Source organism: Oncorhynchus nerka, linkage group LG20 (assembly GCF_034236695.1).
Source record: "Oncorhynchus nerka isolate Pitt River linkage group LG20, Oner_Uvic_2.0, whole genome shotgun sequence".
Classification (NCBI taxonomy): Eukaryota; Metazoa; Chordata; class Actinopteri; order Salmoniformes; family Salmonidae; genus Oncorhynchus; species Oncorhynchus nerka.
Genome location: NC_088415.1, coordinates 87,264,066 through 87,291,570, shown reverse-complemented (window position 1 = coordinate 87,291,570; position 27,505 = coordinate 87,264,066). Strand labels below are relative to the sequence as shown.

Genomic DNA, 27,505 nt, shown 5'->3' with positions numbered 1-27,505 from the left:
TGTGTGCAGATGAGTGTAAAGCTGGCTCCTGGGTTGGAGTATAGCATTGTTTGGACAGGGGCCTTGGGTCTTTCTGGCTACCCAGGGGAGGGAGCACTGGCCTGGGCATCCACAGGCCTCGCTACCCCCTGTCACCGCCCTGGCCCTGGAGGACTCCTTTGAGCAAGCCCAGCTGTTGGGAGCGTACAATGGCTACTGGGCTTCCCTGTGGATTGAAGTGGCTTTCTGTACATGTGCTCCGAGATCTGGCTGATTTGTTCTGCGGCTCGCACTGGACCCATCTGGAGAACATTGCTTTGGCCCTCCTCAAGCCAGCAGGGACACAGCTCTACTGTAAGTACCACCACACACACACACACACACACCTTTCCCTAGCAGTGCCATTGAGTTAATAGGATTTACCTTTGTTACCTGATCCTCTGTATAATGAGTGCGCCGGCAGACATTTTTTGACACCGATCGAGAACATCCCCTTCTCCCGTGTGACACCGTTGCCTAGATACGGACATAGTGTGCCGCTGTCATTTCTGTTTTGAGAAAATTGCAGCTCGGAGAACCAACAGCTGCATTCAACGAGAGGAGAGGGCTGAAAGAGGAAGGGGAAAGAGGGCTGAGATGACGGGAAAGTAAGAAGTGAGAGGTAGTGAGGGAAAGAGGGGATGTAGGTTTGCGTCAGAGGTGCAAAACAACTTTTTTAAAAGTTGTTCTGCAGCTTTTTTAACAGAATAGATTGAGAGCTTCTCCAACAGATCAAAATCAAATCAAATCAAATAAACTTTATTTGTAACATACACATGGTTAGCAGATGTTAATGCGAGTGTAGCGAAATGCTTGTGCTTCTAGTTCCGACAATGCAGTAATAACCAACGAGTAATCTTACCTAACAAGTCCAAAACTACTACCTTATACACACAAGTGTAAAGGGATAAAGAATATGTACATAAAGATATATGAATGAGTATGAATGAGTGATGGTACAGAACGGCATAGGCAAGATGCAGTAGATCTTTTCAGAGCGACTTACAAAGTATATACATCCAGTGGAAGATAAGTCTTTTCAGGGGAGGGGGTGAGAGGGAGGGTATGTAAACAAAGGGAGTTTTTATCTGATTTGAACTGTACTTCCTCAGAGAGAAAGAAAGAGAAAATATGTAGCGGATGCGAGCTTCAACTGGAAGCCAGTGGAGGGAGCGGAGGAGCGGGTGACATATGAGATGAGTAATGTAGGGTATGTAAACAAAGATTTATCTGATTTGAAGAGAGGAAAGAAAGAGAAAATATGTGTAAGACCAGAGGAGGACAAACAACTGCAAGGTTTCATTGAAAAACAATGTGATAAACGAGCTGAGTGCAGCGATGCAGGTTTACAGGGATTACAGAGGCTTAATTCAGCTCCAGTAGAGTTTTGAATCCTGCAAGAGCACTCTGTGCCTGAGCACCAACGATAAACTTAGACTTTGAGGTACATTTGCGCAGTATTAACAGCTACAAGTTGTAATTATACCACTGCCATCTGTCTCTTGTCTGTCTGTGACAGTGATTCAAAACTGCCCTTTCAAAATGAGTAGTCTCTGTAGCGAACCGGAACCGCCTGCTCCACATGCAGTTAAACCCACTAACCCCAACACAGAGGTTATTCATGGCGAGACAGAACCGACTGCTCCACATGCAGTTAAACCCACTAACCCCAACACAGAGGTTATTCATGGAGAGACAGAACCGCCTGCTCCACATGCAGTTAAACCCACTAACCCCAACACCCAGGTTATTCATGGAGAGACAGAACCGACTGCTCCACATGCAGTTAAACCCACTAACCCCAACACAGAGGTTATTCATGGCGAGACAGAACCGACTGCTCCACATGCAGTTAAACCCACTAACCCCAACACAGAGGTTATTCATGGAGAGACAGAACCGACTGCTCCACATGCAGTTAAACCCACTAACCCCAACACAGAGGTTATTCATGGAGAGACAGAACCGCCTGCTCCACATGCAGTTAAACCCACTAACCCCAACACCCAGGTTATTCATGGAGAGACAGAACCGACTGCTCCACATGCAGTTAAACCCATTAACCCCAACACAGAGGTTATTCATGGCTAGACAGAACCGACTGACAGTAGAGGTATGGTGATGCAGGAGATGCTGGTCTCTCTGAGTTGAGGCCATGTAATCTACATCTGTCTGCTCTCCTCTCTGACTCTCTCTCTCTCTCACACACACACACACACACACACACACACACACACACACACACACACACACACACACACACACACACACACACACACACACACACACACACACACACACACACACACACACACACACACACACACACACACACACATATATATATACACATAAACACACACACACACACACATATATACCGGTACACACACACATTCACTCCCTCAAACAGCATAGTATACACTCTGCATCTACACACACCTACCGGTACACACACACACATTGAATCCCACAACACATGATTAGATGCTCAGTGGTGTGGCTGTAAACAGTGTTATATCAGTAGTGTGTTTGAATGTGGCTGTAAACAGTGTTATGTTCATCGTCCATTCTCCTCACTTGAGAGCAAGAAATCAAAGGGATCGCAGTTGATCTGACGTCAGGGGATGCATTCCAATTCACGCAGCTCGTCTGTGACGCACAAGTGTTTGTGGAGGAATCCTATAAAGAATCATCTTTTTTGAGAATCAGATAAAAGCACAAGCCCGATCATTTGATCAGGAATCGCAGCAGTTCTTTGTGTAAATCCAGGAATGCACATAAATGCGATCAGTACCACAATGTGTGATATCCTGTGTTCGTGGTACATGACCCTAAAGGATTTCTCAGTACTGTTGTTGCCCTAAAGCTACTGTGTCATTCGGTTCTGTGTCATTTGGTTTTCTTATTTCATCAGTAAGTTCTTGATCAATGGAAGTCATTTATCAGAGAGTGAGAAAACAGTTAGGACAAAAACCGACTAGATAGTGGACCCCTCCAGAATTGTTTGTGCGCTTGGGTATTTTTTACAGAGACAGTGCACATTAATCAACGTTTCAGTAAAAGTGCCGGTTTTAGCCAGTTGGCTCATTTTCAACCGCAGTCCCTGGGTTTGCATTGTACAGCTCCGGGGATACTGATGAAACTTTGACCAACAACTGCCACAGATACTAACAACCCTTTACAGGCAACGAACCCAGCAGGCCACCAGACACAGCAACCAGAAACCAGCCACCAGACACCAGAAACGTCACTGAGCCACGATGTCATTAACATTTCTTTATTATGCTTTTCAGAAGGTTGTCGGATCGCTCCAAACAGGAAGAAACTCTGAGGTTTGTCCAGGATGTTGAAGATAGTGGACTAAGAGCCTACAACGGGCTGGTCTCCCAGAACCTGGATGTTGAAGATAGTGGACTAAGAGCCTACAACGGGCTGGTCTCCCAGAACCTGGATGTTGAAGATAGTGGACTAGGAACCTACAACGGACTGGTCTCCCAGAACCTGGATGTTGAAGATAGTGGACTAGGAACCTACAACGGGCTGGTCTCCCAGAACCTGGATGTTGAAGATAGTGGACTAGGAACCTACAACGGGCTGGTCTCTCAGAACCTGGACCACGGCAGGAATGAGAGGAACAGGATTTACCTACAGGAGAAAAAGGACAAGAAGAGAAAACAGGAAGAAGCCATAAAAAGGTAGGAGTCTTAAAATGCGTTCATACACCTACAGGACACTTTGAGAAATGATCTTTGAGAAATGATCCACACATACAGACTGGTCATGCTTGTCTATAGATGTCAGATGTTGCACACCCAAACCTCAACACACCCACACCTCAACACACACACACCTCAACACACACACACCTCAACACACCCACACCTCAACACACACCCACACCTCAACACACCGCATGCTTGTCCAGTTATATCTAGATCCACTAATACATTGTATCCCTGTAAAGTCACCGGTTTAAGTTGATGCATTGTGCCATGGCAGCCATGGATGTTTTACAATGCCATGTAACCACAGTCTTCAGATTTCCCCTCATTCTGATTTGAAGCGATGTCTTGGCTGCGTTGGTCAAATGTCATTGCCTGACTTGTTGAGTTGTCACACATACTGCAGAGAGGAAAGAGTATGTGTTTCTTGTGTGTGTGTGTGTGTGTGTGTGTGTGTGTGTGTGTGTTTGTGTGTGTTAATGGGTTGTGTGTGTGTTAATGGGTTGTGTGTGTGTTAATGGGTTGTGTTTGTGTGTGCGTGTTAATGGGTTTGTGTGTGTGTTAACGGGTTGTGTGTGTGTGTGTATCTCTTTGACTATGGCATATTGCCATATTTTGGGGTGCCAGTGGGTTGGCGCAGGCCTCTCTAGGGAGTAGAGTTAATTTGTCACTTCCTGACTTATTTAGGACTTGTACTTGGCTAGAGGTTGTCCCCTGCCTGCTCTACTTCTGATATGGAGAGTAGTGTTAGGGTAGCCTGGTCTACTTGTGATATGGAGAGTAGTGTTAGGGTAGCCTGGTCTACTTGTGATATGGAGAGTAGTGTTAGGGTAGCCTGGTCTACTTGTGATATGGAGAGTAGTGTTAGGGTAGCCTGGTCTACTTCTGATTTGGAGTGTAGTGTTAGGGTAGCCTGGTCTACTTCTGATATGGAGAGTAGTGTTAGGGTAGCCTGGTCTACTTGTGATATGGAGAGTAGTGTTAGGGTAGCCTGGTCTACTTCTGATATGGAGAGTAGTGTTGAGTGGGGGTAGCCTGGTCTCAGGTCTGTTTGTGTCGTATAGCCATAGTGGGCATCTGAAAGCTCAGCGAATAGCAAGCGTGCGCACAACGTGGGCATCTGAAAGCTCAGCGAATAGCAAGCGTGCGCACAACGTGGGCATCTGAAAGCTCAGCGAATAGCAAGCGTACGCACAACGTGGGCATCTGAAAGCTCAGCGAATAGCAAGCGGGCGCACCAGGTGGGCATCTGAAAGCTCAGCGAATAGCAAGCGTGCGCACAACATGGGCATCTGAAAGCTCAGCGAATAGCAAGCGGACGCACAACGTGGGCATCTGAAAGCTCAGCGAATAGCAAGCGGACGCACAACGTGGGCATCTGAAAGCTCAGCGAATAGCAAGCGGACGCACAACGTGGGCATCTGAAAGCTCAGCGAATAGCAAGCGGACGCACAACGTGGGCATCTGAAAGCTCAGCGAATAGCAAGCGGACGCACAACGTGGGCAGCACGTGGAGACCGCGAGCCTTGGTTGTGTGTCAACAAGTAGGCGCTGTGGAGTCGAAGTGTGTGGTTCGCCAGTGATAGATCATAGCAGACTCAGTGGATATAGAGCTGGTGGGGTCTGCTTGTGTGTGTCTGTGTGTGCTTTCTAATGCTACATGCTGACGGTGGAAGGAGAGTTCCTCGACAGATTCCCTTTCTACATGTTGCCAAAGTCTCTGCAACATCTGAGAGATACGTTTTCAAAGCTGGAACAGTCATCGCTTATCTTAAACCTCGTAGGGTATTGATGGCTTTCACCTGAGAGCTGTACTACAAAGCAGGCTCAATGAGTTAGCCAGCTAGCTTTGATAAATAACCACAAATAACTATTGATAGTCTGGTTCATTAAGAAAACTTGTTTTTTTTAGTTGTTGAGTCAATTATACCGAACCCATTTCAAGTATATCTTCAAAACAATAAATAGTAATATTTCAGACTGTTTAGGTACGTTTAGCTGGCTAACTCATTGAACCTGCTTTGTGGTATAGCCCACTGATAAGCTCTGCAAATGTTGTTGAGATTGTTGAGTGTATGCAGAGCCTTAAAGCTTATGGTCATTTAGTCACTTGTTCTGATAGTAAAGCTGACTCCAACTGCAGTTGACTCCTAATATGTCCTTTTTTCTATTTGTTATCTGTATACTCACAACACTGTTTATACGAGTACATGTCTATGAGCAAATTCTATTTGAGCAAGTCCACGTTTTCAAGCGCAAAATCCTAGGTCCTTCAGTCATATGATGAAACGTTTTTTGTTTGTTATGGAGTGTAGAACAAACTCGTATAACTTTTCACTCAAAACACACGGCAAAAGTTAACACACCAAAAAGCGAGTCTGTCATCCTAACTCTGTGTCAATTCCAAGGGAGGTGAAAGTGATATCTAGTGTCCCGATATTTCTCTAGCCGTCTCTCAGCTGTTGTCAATGTAAAATATTAATGCACAGTAGCTAAAGGAAGAATATGAAATGATAGCTTGATTTTTCATGAGGCCCATTAGTAGGTCAATGAGACAACCCATTTTTACAATAGCTGACGGAGGGAGAGAGAGAATGGGAGAGGCAGAAATAGAGGAGAGGGAGGGAGAGAGAGAGAGGGTTTGGTGAAAATAGAGAGAGAACAGGAGAGACCGAAAGAGAGGAGGGGGAGAGAAAGGGGGGTAAAGATAGAGAGCGAATGGGAGAGACAGAAAGATAGGAGAGGGAGGGGCAGAGAAAGGGGGGTAAAGAGAGAGAGCGAATGGGAGAGACAGAAAGATAGGAGAAGGGAGGGGCAGAGAAAGGGGGGTAAAGATAGAGAGCGAATGGGAGAGACAGAAAGATAGGAGAGGGAGGGGCAGAGAAGAAAAAAAACCTGTTAGAAGGAGATTAAGTGTGAATTGCTTGCTAGCAGGAGATGTGTTCTGCCTGGTGACAGCTGGAACAGCCACAGGCCAATCAGATCACCACATCGGTTTGAGTGAGGAGGTTCTTCCTGCGTGTATTGCCATCCCATTGGTGTTTTCCTTGTATCTGAAGGAGTAGTTATTCACACACACAGGGATATACACACAGGGTTGTAGCTGGGCAGTTCTGGTTCTGGGTCAACACTTGAGTCTCTGTTTGAACGCACAATACTACACCAACAAACAAAATAACTGGGTTTGTGTGTGTGTGTGTGTGTGTGTGTGTGTGTGTGTGTGTGTGTAAGGAAAAAGCCTGTGCATATCACTGTGTTTGTTGTCTCACACACACCCACACACACACACACACACATACATAAACCCAGTTCTATCACTTGTTGGTGTCGTGTTGTGCGTTCCATGTCCCATAGAGACTCAAGTAGCCTATTTACACAAAACCAGAACTGCCCAATGACAACCCTCCATCCAACTGTTCCAAGTGCACCTGTGATCTGTGGTCCAGCCAATCACTGGTAAATATCCTATATATAACTCCACCAGTTAAACACCTGACACAAACTACTGTGTTAATATTCACGAGTGTTTTCCTGCAGACAGCTGTGTGGTAGAAGCAGAGTTTTAATTCTTATGACCTATGAATGGTATTATTACCTTATTGTTACCATTTCTACAGAGTACATGAATTAAGTACCACCCTGTTCATGTAAAGCCACATTTCCATATTGCCTGGACAATGTTTTTTTTCAAATTCTAATTTTATTACGTAGGTTCATGTTATTACGTAGGTTCACGTTATTACGTAGGTTCATGTTACTACGTAGGTTCATGTTATTACGTAGGTTCATGTTATTACGTAGGTTCATGTTATTACGTAGGTTCATGTTATTACGTAGGTTCATGTTACTACGTAGGTTCATGTTATTACGTAGGTTCATGTTATTACGTAGGTTCACGTTATTACGTAGGTTCATGTTATTACGTAGGTTCACGTTATTACGTAGGTTCATGTTATTACGTAGGTTCACGTTATTACGTAGGTTCACGTTATTACGTAGGTTCACGTTATTACGTAGGTTCATGTTATTACGTAGGTTCACGTTATTACGTAGGTTCACGTTATTACGTAGGTTCATGTTATTACGTAGGTTCATGTTATTACGTAGGTTCACGTTATTACGTAGGTTCATGTTATTACGTAGGTTCATGTTATTACGTAGGTTCATGTTATTGCATAGGTTATTATGATAATTTCTGCAGACTTGATTAATTAAATTACGTTACGTGATTTACTATATGGGGAAAACAACTCCTGCCTTTCAGAGACCAGGTTTAGTGTGTTTTATGATTTAAAAAAATAACAATATAAAAGTTTGCAAAGAGAGTGTTTTGAAAATGTCCACTGTCTGGGCTACATAACATCAGCTAGTGCAAAGCTCCTCTGGGCACCAGGCTTAAACAGGAATACACACGGAGAGCTGTGTGATTTTTCTTTCTCTTCCTGATCTTGAAAAAATGTGAGTTCAATGCCACATCTATCATGGGTATGACTGGTAGCGCTCCACTGTAGTGATTGATGCCCTGAGGTCTTGGAATCATCAGGTGATATGTGTGATAGGTTTGATAGCTGGAGGACGGTAGCCGTTATATGTCAGCACTCAAGGGAGGTCTGCGGGTTAAGGACTACAGATGGGAGTTTGAGATTTGGGAGTTGTAGTCTCCTGAGTATGTTTTGGGCGTGCACGTGTGCGTTTGTTATGTGGAGCAGTCCGGAGGCTGGTTTTGTGTCTGGTGTCCGTGGATACCCAGTTGCTAGGCAAAGTTAAGCCCCTGACCCCCCCCCAACCCCCAACCCCCAGCTCAGCAGCTGGCTCAGAGTCAGTGGGAGTCAGCAATGTCTCACACACACACCCCCGCACACCCACACCACACCCAAACACCCACTGCAAACCCACAACCACCCATCCAAGCACTTGTGAGCACAAATCGTCACTTAAATGTCACAACTACTTTTTTATTTGGACTAAAGCATTGATTTATTGTATGTCATTACTGGATAAACTCTGGGACTTAACCCCTCAGAGTTGAACTACATGGGAGGTTGAACTCCAGTCCAGTGAGGAGTTTGAGTTGTACTTGAGCGCCTACTGAGAAAGATGCACTGAGAAGGAATGACATATTCAACACAGTGTGGACGAGGCACAGCAGTTTCTGTGTGAGTGGGTGTGTGCATATGCAAAAAGTGCCCTAGTTGTGTTGTTGGAGAGACAATAGTTGTTCGGCTATTTTGTTTGTCTATCGTTCAGTGTAGTGTTGTTTTGTATCTATTGGAAGTGTAGACCAATAAACCCTATTGAACACATTTTCCGATCTGATGATATAAGAGAAATAACGAGGTCTAACGGCCTCGTCATTTCCAAACTTCATTTAAACTTTCCAATTATCTCAGTGACGTCTTCTGTTCATTTGCTGGTGACCTAAATAAAAAAAAATAAAAAAACAAACCATTTTAAATGACGCGAAAGTCTCCACCATTTGGCAGTGAGAGTCAGAAATCTACTCTGTACTCTCTGGCCAGTACAGTCCTGTGACTGTCAAAAGCCCCACCCTGCCACAACAGCCGCTCTATTCAGACCAATCATCCTTGTATTTAAAGGGGGATTGACGGTGGCTGGAGTGGGGGACTTCCATCGTGTCTCTGGGTCTCTGGGTTTTGGGAGCGCTGAGCTAACCGTGCGCAGAGTTAAACACAAATCAATGGCAACCCACAGAGAGATTTTCTCTCGGCTGATTGGCACCAATGTGGTTCTCATTGTTGGTCGCTTCCATCATTTGAGCCTTCACAAAGAGACTAGTGCAGAAACCCGCACACACACACATCACACACACACACATCACACACACACACACACACACACCACACACACACACCACACACACACACATCACACACACACACACATCACACACACACATCACACACATCCCAGTAGACCGCTGGGGTGTGCTATTATTTTGAGTTCAAGGTCTTGTGAAAGGACAGACTTCCAGAGGGAAGGACTGATGTGTTGATGATGTTTTAAGTGTTCTAAAGCTGGAATCCTTCATGGTGAAACGGTCCGTTTGTGAGATCAAAACAACAAAGAAGCTACTGCAAACACAGAGTTTTCCCCTCTGACATCATCGTACTTGTGATAGAAGAGCCCAATATGGACAGATTGTTGTTTTACCACACTGCATGATAAAACAATAACCAATATGTACAGATTGTTGTTTTACCATGCTGCAGGACGCTCCTCAGCTCAGCAACTAAAACAATAACCAATATGGACAGATTGTTATTTTACCATGCTGCATGATAAAACAATAACCAATATGTACAGATTGTTGTTTTACCATGCTGCAGGACGCTCCTCAGCTCAGCAACTAAAACAATAACCAATATGGACAGATTGTTGTTTTACCATGCTGCATGATAAAACAATAACCAATATGTACAGATTGTTGTTTTACCATGCTGCAGGACGCTCCTCAGCTCAGCAACTAAAACAATAACCAATATGGACAGATTGTTGTTTTACCATGCTGCATGATAAAACAATAACCAATATGTACAGATTGTTGTTTTACCACGCTGCATGATAAAACAATAACCAATATGTACAGATTGTTGTTTTACCACGCTGCATAATAAAACAATAACCAATATGTACAGATTGTTGTTTTACCACGCTGCATGATAAAACAATAACCAATATGTACAGATTGTTGTTTTACCACGCTGCATGATAAAACAATAACCAATATGTACAGATTGTTGTTTTACCACGCTGCATGATAAAACAATAACCAATATGGACAGATTGTTGTTTTACCATGCTGCATGATAAAACAATAACCAATATGTACAGATTGTTGTTTTACCACGCTGCATGATAAAACAATAACCAATATGTACAGATTGTTGTTTTACCACGCTGCATGATAAAACAACCAATATGTACAGATTGTTGTTTTACCATGCTGCAGGTTTAAAACAATAACAGCGGTGGGCCATTGGCGCTGTTTCCCCCTACTGCAGATTCCACCTTTAAAGATATAGTAACTAACTACATCTGTTTACTCTTTTTGAATGTTATAAAATTAAATAAAGACAGTCGCACAAGCAAAAAGGCCAGAGGAGGTGCGGTATATGGCCAATATACCACGACTAAGGACTGTTCATATGCACAACGCAACGCTGAGTGCCTGGATACAGCCCTTAGCCGTGGTGTTGGCCATATACCACAAACCCCCAAGGTGCCTTATAGCTATTATAAACTGGTTACCAATGTAATTAGAGCAGTAAAAATACATGTTTTGTCATATCCATGGTATACGGTCTCATACCATGGCTGTCAGCCAATCAGCATTCAGAGCTCAAACTACCTAGTTTATAAATATATTTAAAGAAAATCACATTTTTTGGTCCATTAAAACAACATCAAATTGATCAGAAATACAGTGTAGACATTGTTAATGTTGTAAATGACTATTGTAGCTGGAAACGGCTGATTGTTAATGGAATATCTACATAGACGTACAGAAGCCCATTATCAGTAACCACCACTCCTGTGTTCTAATGGCACGTTGTTAGCTAATCCAAGTTTATCCTTTTAAACAAGGCTAACTGATCATTTGAAAAACCTTTTGCAACTACTGTATGCTAGCACAGCTGAAAACTGTTGTTCTGATTAAAGAAGAAATAAAACTGGGCTTTAGACTAGTTGAGTATCTGAAGCATCAGCATTTGTGGGTTCGATTACAGGCTCAAAATGGCAAGAAACAAAGGACTTTCTTCTGAAACTTGTCAGTCTATTCTTGTTCTGAGAAATGAAGGACTTTTCCTAGTGACCCCAAACTTTTGAATGGTAGTGTATATATACATGTATTGGGTAAACCACAGACGTTTCAGCATCACTGTGCCTTCCTCAATAAGCGTTTATGCCGAAACGTTGGTCCTTCTATCACCACCTGGTATAGAGGTTCTGGATGGCAGGGAGCTCAGCCTCAGTGATGTTCTGGGGCCGTACGTACTACCCTCTGTAGCGCCTTGCGGTCGGATGCCAAGCAGTTGACATTCCAAGCAGTGATGCAGCCAGTCAAGATGCTGTCAATGGTACAACCATTCGTCATGTATCATAACAAACATTTCTCTCTCTCTCTGTCAGGACAGGCGAAGAGGTGGTGACCGAGGAGAAGCACCTGCATATGGGCTCCATGACCATGCCAGCCCCCCCGCAGCTTGCTTGCGGGCCGGGCTTTGCCGTGCGCTCCCAGTCACTACACTCGGTGGGCGGGGGCAGTAACGGTGGTGGGGAGGAGGAGGTGGGCAGCCCTACCTCCCGTAAGCAGCCCCCACCCAAACCCAGGAGGGACCCGGCTACCAAGCTGAGCATTTCCTCTGAGACAGTGGAACACAGCCCCACCTTGGTCTGCAGGGGCTGCAGGGCAAATCCGGATAGTAAGTGTTGAACAACGAGACTAGATACGCAAACATAGCCTGTAACTCAAGTAGCTAGGGGAAGACAGGCCTACTAAACAGCTATGAGAAATGCTACTTAATGCACAACTACGCAAACAAACAAGACCATTATGCAACAACCAACAATCACAGGAAAATACTACACAACTACAATAAATAATGATGTCCACCACACAGCTAAGAAAACAAACAACACAGCTAAATAATGATGTCCACCACACAGCTAAGAAAACAAACAACACAGCTAAATAATGATGTGCACCACACAGCTAAGAAAACAAACAACACAGCTAAATAATGATGTCCACCACACAGCTAAGAAAACAAACAACACAGCTAAATAATGATGTGCACCACACAGCTAAGAAAACAAACAACACAGCTAAATAATGATGCGCACCACACAGCTAAGCACCACACAGCTAAGAAAACAAACAACACAGCTAAATAATGATGCGCACCACACAGCTAAGAAAACAAACAACACAGCTAAATAATGATGTCCACCACACAGCTAAGAAAACAAACAACACAGCTAAATAATGATGTCCACCACACAGCTAAGAAAACAAACAACACAGCTAAATAATGATGTGTACCACACAGCTAAGAAAACAAACAACACAGCTAAATAATGCTGTGCACCACACAGCTAAGAAAACAAACAACACAGCTAAATAATGATGTGCACCACACAGCTAAGAAAACAAACAACACAGCTAAATAATGCTGTGCACCACACAGCTAAGAAAACAAACAACACAGCTAAATAATGATGCGCACCACACAGCTAAGAAAACAAACTACACGACAACACAAAACTACGCCAACATTCTATTCAACTACAGAAAAAAACGACCCAATATGCCCCGGGTGGTGTACACTGAGTGAACAAAACATCATGAACACCTCCTCTTTCCATGACATAGTCTGACCACGTGAAAGCTATGATCCCTTATCGATGTTATTTGTTAAAACCACTTCAATCAGTATAGATGAAGAGTAGGATTGTGTATGTGTGACATTCAGAGGGTGAATGGGCAAGACAAAAGATTTAAGTGCCTTTGAACGGGGTATGGTAGTAGGTGCCAGGCGCACCGGTTTAAGTGTGTCAAGAACTGCAACGCTGCTGGGTTATTCACATTCAACAGTTTACCGTGTATCAAGAAAGGTCTACCATCCAAAGGACATGACTTAATTGTGGGAAGCATTGGAGTCAAAATGGGCCAGCATCCCTGTGGAATGCTTTCGACACCTTGTAGAATCCATGCAGTCTCTAAGGGCTAAGCTGTAAACAAATGAAACGTCAGCAGCAGTGAGATTGAATGAGCCGAGCAGCCAGAGTGCAGTGTACATGAGGTTGAGTCCAGTGTACATGAGGTTGAGTCCAGTGTACATGAGGTTGAGTCCAGTGTACATGAGGTTGAGTGCAGTGTACATGAGGTTGAGTGCAGTGTACATGAGGTTGAGTCCAGTGTACATGAGGTTGAGTCCAGTGTACATGAGGTTGAGTCCAGTGTACATGAGGTTGAGTGCAGTGTACATGAGGTTGAGTCCAGCCATGTGGATGAACAAATCAAACATTGTCTTCTAGTGAGTGTGGCTCTGCTCAGGTCATTCAAACCCACTGCTCCTGATGGTCATGAATGATGTTTATGTAGGCCTACATTTAATTTCAGCCCAGGTGGCCAATGTTTGTTACAATCATTGGATGTTGGATGTGCGTACATACTTTTATTTCATCATAGGGAGTCCTTCAGGGCCATGGGGCTGCCTTTAGGGCCATGGGGCTGCCTTCAGGGCCATGGACATGCCTTCAGGGCCATGGGGCTGCCTTCAGGGCCATGGGGCTGCCTTTAGGGCCATGGGGCTGCCTTTAGGGCCATGGGCTGCCTTTAAGGGCCATGGGCTGCCTTTAAGGACCATGGGGCTGCCTTTAGGGCCATGGGGCTGCCTTTAATGGGGCAACCTTTAATGGGGCGGCCTTTAATGGGGCTGCCTTAAGGGCCATGGGGCTGCCTTTAATGGGGCTGCCTTAAGGGCCATGGGGCGGCCTTAAATGGGGCTGCCTTAAGGGCCATGGGGCGGCCTTTAATGGGGCTGCCTTAAGGGCCATGGGGCGGCCTTTAATGGGGCTGCCTTAAGGGCCATGGGGCTGCCTTAAGGGCCATGGGGCGGCCTTAAATGGGGCTGCCTAAAGGGCCATGGGGCTGCTTTAATGGGGCTGCCTTTAGGGGCATGGGGCTGCCTTTAATGGGGCGGCCTTTAGGGCCGTGGGGCTGCCAGTAGCAGTGTGTAGGTAAAATCACTGGGGAAGCCACTGAGTTGTGATAATTGCGTTGTTTACTCTATAACCTGTTAGTTCATATGCCTTGACACTGTGATATATACGGTGCCTTCGGAAAGTATTCAGACCCCTTGAATTTTTCCACATTTTGTTAGGCTACAGCCTTACTCAAGGTATTCAATTGTTCATTTCCCTCATCAATCTACACACAATACCCCATAATGTCAAAGCAAAAACACGTGCAAATGTAAAAAAACAAGACAATAATGAAATAGCACATTTACATAAGTATTCAGACCCTTTACTCAGTACTTTGTTGAAGCACCTTTGGCAGCAATTACAGCCTTGAGTCTTCTTGGGTATGACATTACAAGCTTGGCACACCTGTATTTGGGGAGTTTCTCCCATTCCTCTCTGCAAATCCTCTCAAGCTCTGTCAGGTTGGATGGGGAGTGTTGCTGCACAGCTATTTGCAGGTCTCTCCAGAGATGTTAGATCAGGTTCAAGTCAAGGCACTGGCTGGGCCACTCAAGGACATTCAGAGACTTGGCCCAAAGTCATGTCTTGGCTGTGTGCTTAGGGTCGTTGTCCTTTTGGAAGGTGAACCTTCGCCCCAGTCTGAGGTCCTAAGTGCTCTGGAGCAGGTTTTCATCAAGGATCTCTCTGTACTTTCCTCCGTTCATCTTTGCCACTGAAAACCACCCCCACAGCATGATGCTGCCGCCACCATTTTAAATGCATTTACATTTATTTAACCTTTATTTAACTAGGCAAGTCAGTTAAAAATAAATTCTTATTTACAACGACGGCATAGGAACAGTGGGCTAACTGCCTTGTTCAGGGGCAGAACGACAGATTTTGACCTCGTAAGCTTGAGGATTCAATCTAGCAACCTTTCGGTTACTGGCCCAACACTCTAACTACTAGGCTACCATGCTTCACCATAGGGATAGTGCCAGGTTTCCTCCAGACGCGACGCATTCAGGCCAAAGAGTTCAATCTCCCTGACCAAGGCCCTTCTCCCCCGATTGCTCTGTTTGGCTGGGCGGCCACTCTAGGAAGACTCTTGGTGGTTCCAAACTTCTTCCATTTAAGAATGATGGGGGCCACTGTGTTCTTGGGGACCTTCAATGCTGCAGAAATGTTTTGGTACCCTTCCACAGATCTGTGCCTCGACACAATCCTGTCTCGGAGCTCTATGAACAATTCCTTCGACTTCATGGCTTGGTTTTGGCTCCGACATGCAATGTCAACTGTGGGACCTTATATAGAAAGGTGTGTGCCTTTCCAAATCATGTCCAATCGATTGACTTTACCACAGGTGGACTTCAATCAAGTTGTAGAAACATCTCAAGGATGATCAATGGAAACAGGATACACCTGAGCTCAATTCCTAGTCTCAAAGCAAAGGGTCTGAATACTTATGTAAAGAAGGCATTTCTGTTTTTTTTATTTTAAACATTTGCCCAAATTTCTAACAACCTTTTTTCGCTTTGTCATTATGAGGTATTGTGATGTCATTATGGGGTATTGTGATGTCATTATGGGGTATTGTGTGTTGATTGCTCAGGCTTTGTATTTATTTAATCAATTTTAGAATAAAGCCCTTGAATTGAATTGAATAAGGCTGTAACATAACAAAATGTGGAAAAGTCAAGGGGTCTGAATATTTTCCATAGGCACTGTATGCCTAAGGCCGGCAGGGTAGCCTAGTGGTTAGAGCGTTGGACTAGTAACCGAAAGGTTGCAAGTTCGAATCCCCGAGCTGACAAGGTATAAATCTGTCGTTCTGCTCCTGAACAGGCAGTTAACCCACTGTGCACAGTTCTTCCCCTGCGCCACAGCAAACATCCCACAGAAACAAGACCCCGACCAATCAGAACGACAGCAGGCAGCGTGTGCCAATGAGGCGGCGGCAACGGGTGGAGCTCTAAGGCGTCCAGGCCAATCGCTGTCTGAGTGTGGGGGTGTCCCTCACCGAGGGGAGGGTTGTTATGTGAGCCAGATCGGGTTCTGAGCAGAGCAGGGGGAGGGACCAGTCAGAGGCAGAATTCATTCAGGAGAAGCGACTGACCTAGATTCCATTCCCCCCAGGATGGAGAGAGGGTCTGGGTAAACACATCCACTACGGGGGAAGGGGGAGAGAGAGCCGGAGAAGGGAGGCGGGGGAAGGATGAATTCATCATCAGTGCATGAAACAGATCTCAAGATCCACCATGCAACCCAGTTAGCATCATGATAGTAATAATAACAAGCCATCCGAGTACAGAGACACAAATTACACTGAGACATCTGTACACACATTGGACCACAGCTTGCTGAGCTCAAATCTCCCATCGTCACCTCAGGTTGAGATGCATGGAATGGTGTTATAAAGCCCTGTTGCATTGACACACAGTTGAGTGTGCAGCCTGTGTTTTGGTATTGTTTGCCTGTATGTGTGTGGAGTGGAATGTGAGTATGTAGTGGTTGGATTAAGGTTGAGGGTGTATTTGAAATATATGAAAGGGATAAAGTGTGTGTGTGTGTGTCATAGAGAGGAGCCCCTGGGACTGTTTCTGTATGTAGTCATGTATCAAATATATCTGACTCAATGAATGTCGTTCAGCTACTGTGACCTAATGCCATGTAACATGTAGTAATACAACGATGAGGTTTATGCTGATTGGCTGAACGTTTTTGTTTTCTGTTCCTTCAGCGCCACAAGGCTGCGGAGAAGACTGCAAGAGGGTCCCTCCGCCCAAACCCAGGAGGAACCCCAAAACCCAGCTGAGCACCTCCTTCGATGATTCCTGCATCAGGAAGCACATTGGCTCCAAGAGTCACTCCCCCTCTGCCGAGTGCGAGCGCAACCCCTCTCCGCAGAGCGACGAGAGCCCCAGCCACCACTCCGACTCGGATGAGCCTGTCTACATCGAGATGGGCGCCAGTGTTGGGGGCGGCGGGCACACAGTGGCGCCCAAGAGTGAGGACGAGGAGCCGGGAGAGTCTGTGTACGAGGAGATGAAGTACCCTCTCCTGGATGATATGGACTACTGCTGGGACCCCCCGGGGTGCCGCTCCGCCTGCCCCACCCCGGCGCTCCTGGACCCAGAGCCTCTCCACCGCTGCCCCACCCCGCGTAACATCCCCCTATGCGACATCCCTGCGCCGTTTCCCAACCTGCTCACCCACCGGCCGCCCCTCCTGGTGTTCCCCCCTGCGCCGGCCCAGTGCTCGCCAAACTCGGACGAGTCCCCGCTCACCCCTCTGGATCCACTGACGAAGCTGCCCATGATGGACAACCCCTGCGCCTACAACAAGTCGCCCACCTCCTCTTCTGAGCCCCCCTTGGCGCACCTCTGCAGGGAGCTGACAGCCACGCCCACCCTGACAGTGTCGGGTCGCTCGTCAGCTCCGCCCCTGCCCTGCACCCTCTACAAGTCCTCAGCCTCCTCAGCCCACGGTTATCAGCGCAGCCACTCAGCCTGCCCCTCCCCCGTCAGCATGGGCCGCTGCATCACGCCGCTTAGCCTGATGCGCACACCGCCCTTCGACGCCCCCATGCCCCTCCCGGACGGGTTGCCGTGCAGCGCCTCCACCACGCCCCATGGAAAGGGCTCGCCCCCACAGGACTGCATAGCTGGGGGCAGGCTGCATGGGTCGATGCAGAACGTATCCACGGGACGCTCACGCACACCGACCAGCCCCCTGGACGAGCTGACCAACCTGTTCACCGCTGGCCGGAACATGATGAAGAAGAACACCGGCGGGAGAAAGTCCAAGGAGCCCGGGGAGAGTGAGTGTCAATCAATCATTCAGTCAATACATCATTCAGTCAATCAATCATTCAGTCAATACATCATTCAGTCAATCAATCATTCAGTCAATCAATCAGTCAATACATCACACCATCATCTATTTGTTACTATAGTTACAGAATCAGTCAATAGCTACATAGAGGTGGAGCAACAAAATAGTTACTCCATGTGTATCCAGTCTGATCCAATATGACTGCTGTGCCATAACCCACACAGTGTAACATTGACACATTGACTCACAAAAAAACCAGCAATGTTTATTTTAATTTTAATGAAATTAGTTGTTAGTGGTCTCATCCACGTCGTATCAACGTAACCCCCTTTTCATCTGGTAAAATAACTTCCAATCCCGCTAAAGTAGGAGATGCTGCTGATAGCAGGATTGCAGGCTATGCCATGGGTGTTTTGTGGCCATGGGTGTTTTGTGGCCATGGTTGTTTTGTGGCTATTTGCAAGCATTTCCTCCATGAGCCCGTTTAATCTAGGCCCACCGAATGTAGATTGATACAGATCATATGATTTAATCTGGCAGGATTAGAGAGTAGAGCGGCCGGCATTAGGACCTCTCAAACCCCGCAGTGGCATTAAGCCACCAAACAGCATTACTGATAAATATGTAAACATAATGTTTAAACACAGGAAGCCAGTGTGTCCGGTCCGGGATCCAGACAAAATGACATTAATGGTGAATTCAGATAGGATCCCAACACCAGAGATGAACACATTTCTATATAACTTCAGAAACGTTTATTCTCCCCCGGGTTTTATGTCAACCATCCTATTTTCAATCATGAATTCATGTTTAATTTGTATTCGTAATTCTGACATTACTTTTCTCCCAGAATGAACGATCTCTATTGAGACGTGGCCTGAAACTTTAATGGGCCTCTAATGCAAAGGAATAAAACATGAATTTGTGTTTAAAACCACGTATTTACACGTTTGTGTTCCTTGATAATGGGCACAGTGAAGTGTGCGAGTGGGTTTTTATCAGATTGGCAGAAAAGAGCAGCCGATGATTTGGAGAGATCTAACATACTATAGCAACTAACTTCCTTCTGGGAATTCCCACCAGTTGTGTGCATTTGAATCAATTTAATTCAAAAAGAACTGAGCATGTGTCAATCAATCTGCACTTAACTCCCAGAGCTTCATAGCAACCATCAACTCCAAACCAGTCATAGCAACAGAAGAAGGAGCCTCTGTTATTTCCCTCCCTGTGAGGAAGTGGGCCAATCGCAGTGCAGGTCACGCCCAGCTTCCAACTGATCATGTGCATGCAGTGGGCTCCTGAGAGACAGCCAAGACTTTTACACCTGATCAAAGAGTTATATTCCTCTGTTGGCCCAATCAGCTAGTAGAGATTTAACCAATCAGGGAAACATCTTCACAGTCACCAATCAGGAGAGAGAAAGAACAGTTGCTGACTTCCTGGAATTATACCACAATCTTCTCTGACTGTTGGACATCTTAGTGGTTGTGGCAAATGTTTGCATCTGGCATTTTATGCCATTTCTGTGTATTTCTTTGGCTTGTGGACAAATGTATGCCTATGTAGTAATGTCTTATTGCTGCATGGTTCTGATTTGTCCTTTAGCCCCGGGATATGGCTCATAAACCATGTTCACTTACACTATGTAGCGACGGGGGCAATGCTGTGAAGACTATAGTTTTTTTTCTTCTTATTTGTTTCTATTGTTGCACCTGCGTCCAGCCAGCCTATTGGGGCTTACGTAATGGAAGGTCCGCTGAGCAACGTTCTATGATTGATCACGTACAGGCGTCCTCTTGCTATCCGGGAGGATAAACGATAGAAACACAGCTAGCTAGCATGACCCACTTTTCCTCTGGTTCGTCACCTCTATGAGACGTAACAACAAGCACGCACTGGTGACACGCAAAGCCTTGTGATATGGGACTTCTGGGAAAGCAGTAATGCACCATAGCGCTCTGCTGGGAATCAACTATGCATGTTCATTTTTTATTTATTTTTTTGTTGCAGAGATTGACCAATGTATTTTATGGAAGGCAGATGTTAGTCTCTTTGTGGGCTGTTGCCTTTTGGTTGTCAAACCGTCGAGGAACACTCTGACTTCCTTTACAAATCTGGACAGAAGAACAGTGTTACCCATAGCAATGTTGTGAATGAGGGATCTTAACGAGAGAGAACATTACAATCATCATATAGGCCTACTTTCACCAAATTCGACAGATTAAGGGTTGCACACATCGCACCGAATGTGGATCGTTTAAATATCGTCTGCCGATTTTTATGCGAACTGTGTTAAAGGGACATTAATAAAATGTTCAATTTCATATCATCAATGTCCCCTATAAACTGCGCGTGTGCTCACCTCCTCCACGATTGCCGCGCAGTAGACAAGAGATTGAACTTCACTTGAGTTCGCCCCATTAGTTTGCACTTTATAGAATCAACATTATATCACACCCTTTTCATTGCAACAAAACCAAAGCAAATCTAACTTTGCCAGATTGAGTCTGTGATTTTGTTGTAGGCAGAGCCAGAGCGCAACGGAGTAGAATTCTATTGGTGGAGATAGCCCACGAGCGGTCGTTCAAATACCCACGAATGATTGAGCTGCGCATGTGCACATTTGTTGACGTTCTTTTCTAGTTAGCGAGTTATTAGCCCAGTTAGAGATACCGCTTCCTACAAGAGCACAAAACGTCTAGGTTTATGTCTTAATTAAAGGGGCAGTGCTATTTTGTAAAGTGGTTTCTTGCCTCATACAACACAATACAATTTATAGTCACCTATTTGGCCCATGATGTTACAGACCAAGGCAAAAATAATTAATTAATTTCAAGCCCTTCATAATGTAAAAATGTCATTAAAAGTCTCATGTAATGTAGGTCTGCATTAAACACTTCACATATGCCACTGTAGGCTATATCATAGAAATCACAATCTACAATCTTGTATGGGATTTGCTCCATTGGTTTTTGTTGGTATAGGCCTGCATTATGCTCAAATAGCCACAATAGTCTATTGGCTACTATCCAAAACTGTAAGGGTACAGCCTCAGTGTTCACTGTGTTCATTGTTCCCTCTATCAGCATGTTAAATGTGCAACCAGAGGGGGAAAAAACTCTTGACCACCTTTACTCCACACACAGAGATGCGTACAAAGCTCTCCTTCACCCTCCATTTTGCAAATCTGACCATAATTCTATCCTCCTGATTCCTGCTGGCAAGCAAACATTAAAGCAGGAAGCACCAGTGACTAGATCAATACACAAGTGGTCAGATGAAGCAGATGCTAAGCTACAGGACTGTTTTGCTAGCACAGACTGGACTATGTTCCGGGATTCTAATGGCATTGAGGACTACACCACATCAGTCATTGGCTTCATCAATAAGTGCATCGACAACGTCGTCCCCACAGTGACCGTTACAGGCAACATCCGCACTGAGCTAAAGGCTAGAGCTGCCGCTTTCAAGGAGCGGAACTCTAAATCCCGCAATGCCCTCCGAAGAACCATCAAACAGGCAAAGCATCAATACAGGACTAAGATCGAATCCTACTACACTGGCTCTGACGCTCGTTGGATGTGGCAAGGCTTGCAAACCATTACAGACTACAAAGGGAAGCACAGCCGAGAGTTGCCCAGTGACACCAGCCTACCAGACGAGCTAAACTAATTCTATGCTCCCTTCAAGGCAAATAACACTGAAACATGCATGAGAGCAGCTGTTCCGGAAGACTGTGTGAACATCTCCGCAGCCGATGTGAGTAAGACCTTTAAACAGTTCAACATTCACAAGGCCGCAGGGCCAGACAGATTACCAGGACGTGTACAGCGAGCATGCTCTGACCAACTGGCAAGTGTCTTCATGGACATTTTTAACCTCTCCCTGTCCGAGTCTGTAATACCAACATGTTTTAAGCAGACCACCATAGTGCCTGTGCTGCAGAACACTAAGGTAACTAGCCTAAATGACAACCGACCCGTAGCACTCAAGTCTGTAGCCATGAAGTGCTTTGAAAGGCTGAACATGGCTCACATCAACAACATTATCCCAGAAACCCTAGACCCACTCCAATTTGCATACCGCCCTAACAGATCCACAGATGATGCAATCTCTATTGCACTCCACACTACCCTTTCCCACCTGGACAAAAGGAACACCTATGTGAGAATGCTATTCATTGACTACAGCTCAGAGTTCAACACCATAGTGCCCTCAAAGCTCACCAATAAGCTAAGGATCCTAGGACTAGACACCTCCCTCTGCAACTGGATCCTGGACTTCCTGATGGGCCGCCCCCAGGGGGTAAGGGTAGGTAACAACACATCCGCCACGCTGATCCTCAACACAGGGGCCCCTCATGGGTGCTTGCTCAGTCCCCTCCACTGCAGTGGAGCAGGTTGAGAGCTTCAAGTTCCCTGGTGTCCACATCACCAACAAACGAACATGGTCCAAGCACGCCAAGAGGGCACGACAAAACCTATTCCCCCTCAGGAGACTGAACATATTTGGCATGGGTCCTCAGATCCTCAAAAGGTTCTACAACTGCACCATCGAGAGCATCCTGACTGGTTGCATCACTGCTTGGTATGGCAACTGCTCTGCCATCCGACCTCAAGGCACTACAGAGGGTAGTGCGTACGGTCCAGTTCATCACTGGGGCCAAGCTTCCTGCCATCCAGGACCTCTATACCAGGCAGTGTCAGAAGGCCCTAAAAATGGTCAAAGACTCCAGCCACCCTAGTCATAGACTGTTCTCTCTGCTACTGCACGGCAAGCGGTAGAGCGCCGCCAAGTCTAGGTCCAAAAGGCTTCTAAACAGCTTCTACCCCAAAGCCATAAGACTCCTGAACACCTAATCAAACCTGTTGGGTTTGGAGCTGGAGATGATGAGCTGAAGATGATGAATATGAAGTTTAAACATTTTGAAATGTCCCTTTTTAAAGTACTTTCAGCCAGCAAATGCTATTGGTGTGTCTCAGCCCTTTTTATTTTACCTTTATTTAACTAGGCAAGTCAGTTAAGAACAAATTCTTGAACTGCCTGTTCAGGGGCAGAACGACAGATTTGTACCTTGTCAGCTCGGGTTACTAGTCCAACGCTCTAGCCACTTGGCTACCCTGCCGCCCTAACACAGAGAGAAGAAATTGAAATAAGGAAGTATTCAAAGTGGTTACTGGGCCTTTACCTACCCATTGATAATAGCATCTATGCAATTCACAGCATGGATGTCTCCATGGCAACTGGAACAAACAGCATTATATCCCAGCATACCCATAGTTCATAGCTCCCACAGCGCATGGGTGACACCAAGTGGCCGTATAGCGGTAGTGCAGTATGAATACATAGATATTACAGATGTACTTATGTTTTTCATCTTCTTTATGGTATATAGGCTATGTTTACTAGTTATTTTTGTGTGGACATAACTTGGTATTTTACGGTACATTGACTGTTTGTCCTCTGTTACAGCCGAATCCAAGAGTAAGTCTCACAGCGTGTCAAAACGTGATGGCAAGGAGCGGCACAGTCACAAGGAGTCCAAACGGGAGAGTAAGGATCGTAGCAAAGAGTATTCTTCTCACCTACGCAACACCAAGGACAGGAGCTGTAGCAGCGTGGAGCTGCTGCCCAGGCGATATAGCAAAGACCGGGGTTGTAACAGTGTGGAGCCCTTGCCTATGAAAGGGACCAGCAGAGACCGGGGTTGTAACAGTGTGGAGCCCTTGCCTATGAAAGGGACCAGCAGAGACCGGGGTTGTAACAGTGTGGAGCCCTTGCCTATGAAACGGGACAGCAGAGACCGGGGTTGTAACAGTGTGGAGCCCTTGCCTATGAAAGGGACCAGCAGAGACCGGGGTTGTAACAGTGTGGAGCCCTTGCCTATGAAAATGGACAGTAAAGGCAGGGGTTGTAAAAGTGTGGAACTCCCGCCTGTCAGACGGGACAGTAAAGACAGAAGTGTCCACGGCATGGAGCCGTTACTACAACTGAACAGGAAAGACTCTCCCCGGAATGGTGTGGAGTCCAGACACGACAGCAAAGACTCTCCCCGGAATGGTGTGGAGTCCAGACACGACAGCAAAGACTCTCCCCGGAATGGTGTGGAGTCCAGACACGACAGCAAAGACTCTCCCCAGAATGGTGTGGAGTCCAGACACGACAGCAAAGACTCTCCCCGGAATGGTGTGGATTCCAGACACGACAGCAAAGACTCTCTCCGGAACGGTGTGGAGTCCAGACACGACAGCAAAGACTCTCCCCGGAATGGTGTGGATTCCAGACACGACAGCAAAGACTCTCCCCGGAATGGTGTGGAGTCCAGACACAACAGCAAAGACTCTCCCCGGAATGGTGTGGAGTCCAGACACGACAGCAAACACTCTCCCTGGAATGGTGTGGAGTCCAGACACGACAGCAAAGACTCTCCCCGGAATGGTGTGGAGTCCAGACACGACAGCAAACACTCTCCCTGGAATGGTGTGGAGTCCAGACACGACAGCAAAGAAAGGCTCAGCCACCAGAACCCACCGGAACTTCTACCCAGGCAAGATAGCAAAGACCAAAACAGGAACGGAATTGATTCGAGACATGACTGCAAAGTACGAATGAATCAGCCACCAGAGCTCCTACCAAGACAAGATAGCAAAGACCGAACCAGGAATGGAACGGATTCGAGACATGAAAGCAAAGAACAAATGAACCAGCCACCAGAGCTTCTACCCAGGGAAGATAGCAAAGACCAAGTCAGGAACGGAATGGATTCGAGACACGACAGCAAAGAACGAATGGACCAGCCACCAGAGCTCCTACCCAGACAAAAAAGCAAAGATTCACCCAGAAATGGCATTGAGTGCAGACGTAATAGCAAAGACAGAGACAGGGAAAGCTACAGCCTAGAGTCTAGACATGAGGGCAAAGAACAAAGTTACAATGGAATGGAGCCCTTCCCCTTACCCCGACAGGAAATCAAAGAGTCAGACAGAAACGGCCTTGAAGCCAGGCGTGACAGCAAGGACAGAAGCTGCAATGGCTCAGAGCTGCCCCCCCGGCGCGATAGCTACGGCAAGAGTGCCAATGTGGTAGATCTTAGGTGCGTCAATAAAGACCAGGTTGGCCATAGCTCAGAGGTTTTGCCCAGGCGTGATGTCAGAGATAGGGGGACCTATAGCGTTGAGCAATCAAAAGCACAAGCGAGGAACGGTGTATCAGGGCAACAACAATCATCGACTGCCACACCAACTCGGCATGGGAGACCTGCTGGCAGTCCGCCAATGGTGTTTGGAAGTGGCAATACAGGTGAGGATAGCCCAAATGAAATTGCAATCCTTCAACACAACCCGACACCATGAAGTGACTGTGGTAAATTATTTACAGACACTAAATGTGTCCTCATCAAGCACAATAATCTGCAAAGTTTAGAAAGATGCTATACTGTTGATTGCAATAACATGCCATTTACTGAGAGTTAGTAGTCTATCCATAATAAAAACATTTAAAAAGTGAGCATTCTCTGACTGGGTTGGGTAACTAACATGTATATAACCAAGGTAGTAAGGTTCACAATGGGTAACAACTGATTGAATCAACATTGTTTCCATGTAATTTCCTCACACAAAAAAATCTATATGATGATGTTGAATCAACTTGGAAAATTGATTGGATTTGCAAAAAGTTATCAATTTAAGGGAATTTTGTATTTTTTTTTCACCCAACTTTGAACCTTAATCCAATGTTGATTTCCCATTAAATTCATGTTAGTTGACATCTGAATTAAATGTAAATCAAAAATGTGCCCAGTGGGTTATTATTGATATTTGAAGTTATTGGCATAAAATAAACCTGCTGAAGTAAACTATATATTTAAAGCATTTATTTAAGCCTACTAGCTGAAAAAAACAATCCAAACATCAGTTTTGCAAGTGCTTGTTAGTTTGGGCAGGCCGGTTTGCAGAATCTCATTGCTTTGATGGAATATAGGTTTTCAGCAATAGGTAAATTGGCTATTGAAATTGCTAGCTAAGTTAAGATAACTATTCAGCGACCCACTGTCGAAATTAGTTTAAGAAAAGTTGTGAGGACTATGTGTAGCCTTCTGAATGAGCTTGTTAGCTAGCTAGCTAGACATTGATAATAGGATATTTCTACAATCAGACTGTGCATACCCTTCACCAGGTCCATGTGCTTTTTGAAACATTGTATAGCCCGAAAAAGCTAGTAGCTTAGGCCACACAACATTAAAGTAAATTCGATTCCAAGAATTATCTTATAGACAAGACATAAGAACATGGTGAGAGTACAATATTTATTCTGGTCTGAAAAGATGGCAACCGGTATCAATGCATGTGGTGGGTTTGAGATTGTGTTTAAACAATTGTGTGTTGTTTCACCGTAACGTTTTGTTTTGTTGTATGTAAACCGTTAAAGAGTTAAAGAGCTCAATTAATGAATTGAATTGCATTTGTCCCTCTTTGTAGAGCTGAAACCAGCACTTACGAAGTATGGCCACTCCTCCTCTGCCCCAGTTACACCCTCTCCCTTAGGGACCCCACAGAGGCAAGCATCAGAGGCACAGGTAAGTCGATGAGATAGGCCCCTCCTGCAGACCTGGATAAATATACATTTGTTTTCTTTCATTCTTGAGATGTGCTTGATTTACTTTCCCTGGTTTCCCGCTTTTCCCCACGCGTCCCAGATGCCGTGGAAGTGTGGGGACAGCACCATGCTGGAGCAGATCGAGAGGAAACGCTCCCTGTGCATGGAGATCCGCTCCAGGCCGCAGCCAGACAGGAACACCCCGGACAGGAACCTCTGTAAGCAGGACAGCATGCCTACCCTCCCCATCTGGGGGAAGAGCAACGGGGACAAAAAGATCCGGCCACCCCCCTACCCAACACAAACCACTGTGTTCTGGGACACAGCCATCTGACAATAACCCGCTTGGCCTCACGCCCATCCTCCTTCTGAACTCTGTGCCTTCTGATTGGCCCTCTCCACATCAGAGGTGTCAGGGGCAGCCAATAAGAGCAGGGGGGGGGGGGGGGGGGGGGTCGCTGATGTCAAAGGACAATGGTGGTTACCATAGCAACATTTCTGGTTGTTCAGGTTGTCATTTTTTCTTATCACCAGTGATATTTGATATTTTTCTATTTCGTGTGACTTCGTATGAATAGATATTTTCTAAACAAAAAGCTATGAAGCAGCAAAAAACGATGTAG

At 45.7% G+C, this 27,505-nt stretch overlaps 1 protein-coding gene across 1 annotated transcript; it reads left to right on the top strand.

The window, feature by feature from the left end:
• Positions 1 to 3,222: 3,222 nt before the first annotated feature.
• On the top strand, positions 3,223 to 27,308 carry LOC115103357 (serine/arginine repetitive matrix protein 2-like). The gene is made up of 7 exons (XM_065005937.1): positions 3,223 to 3,716; positions 11,895 to 12,187; positions 16,955 to 16,963; positions 17,194 to 18,273; positions 23,760 to 25,586; positions 26,765 to 26,862; positions 26,983 to 27,308. Exons 1-7 carry the CDS (start codon positions 3,304 to 3,306, stop codon positions 27,214 to 27,216), a joined length of 3,954 nt encoding a protein of 1,317 aa, XP_064862009.1. The 5' UTR covers positions 3,223 to 3,303; the 3' UTR covers positions 27,217 to 27,308.
• Positions 27,309 to 27,505: the final 197 nt, after the last annotated feature.

Excerpts from the sequence above, each read along its gene's own strand:
- LOC115103357 (XM_065005937.1), top strand. The coding sequence starts at position 3,304 with ATGCTTTTCAGAAGGTTGTCGGATCGCTCCAAACAGGAAGAAACTCTG. Across the intron at positions 3,717-11,894 it reads CAGGAAGAAGCCATAAAAAG|GACAGGCGAAGAGGTGGTGA; the intron begins GTAGGAGTCTTA and ends TCTCTCTGTCAG. Across the intron at positions 25,587-26,764 it reads GTTTGGAAGTGGCAATACAG|AGCTGAAACCAGCACTTACG; the intron begins GTGAGGATAGCC and ends CCCTCTTTGTAG.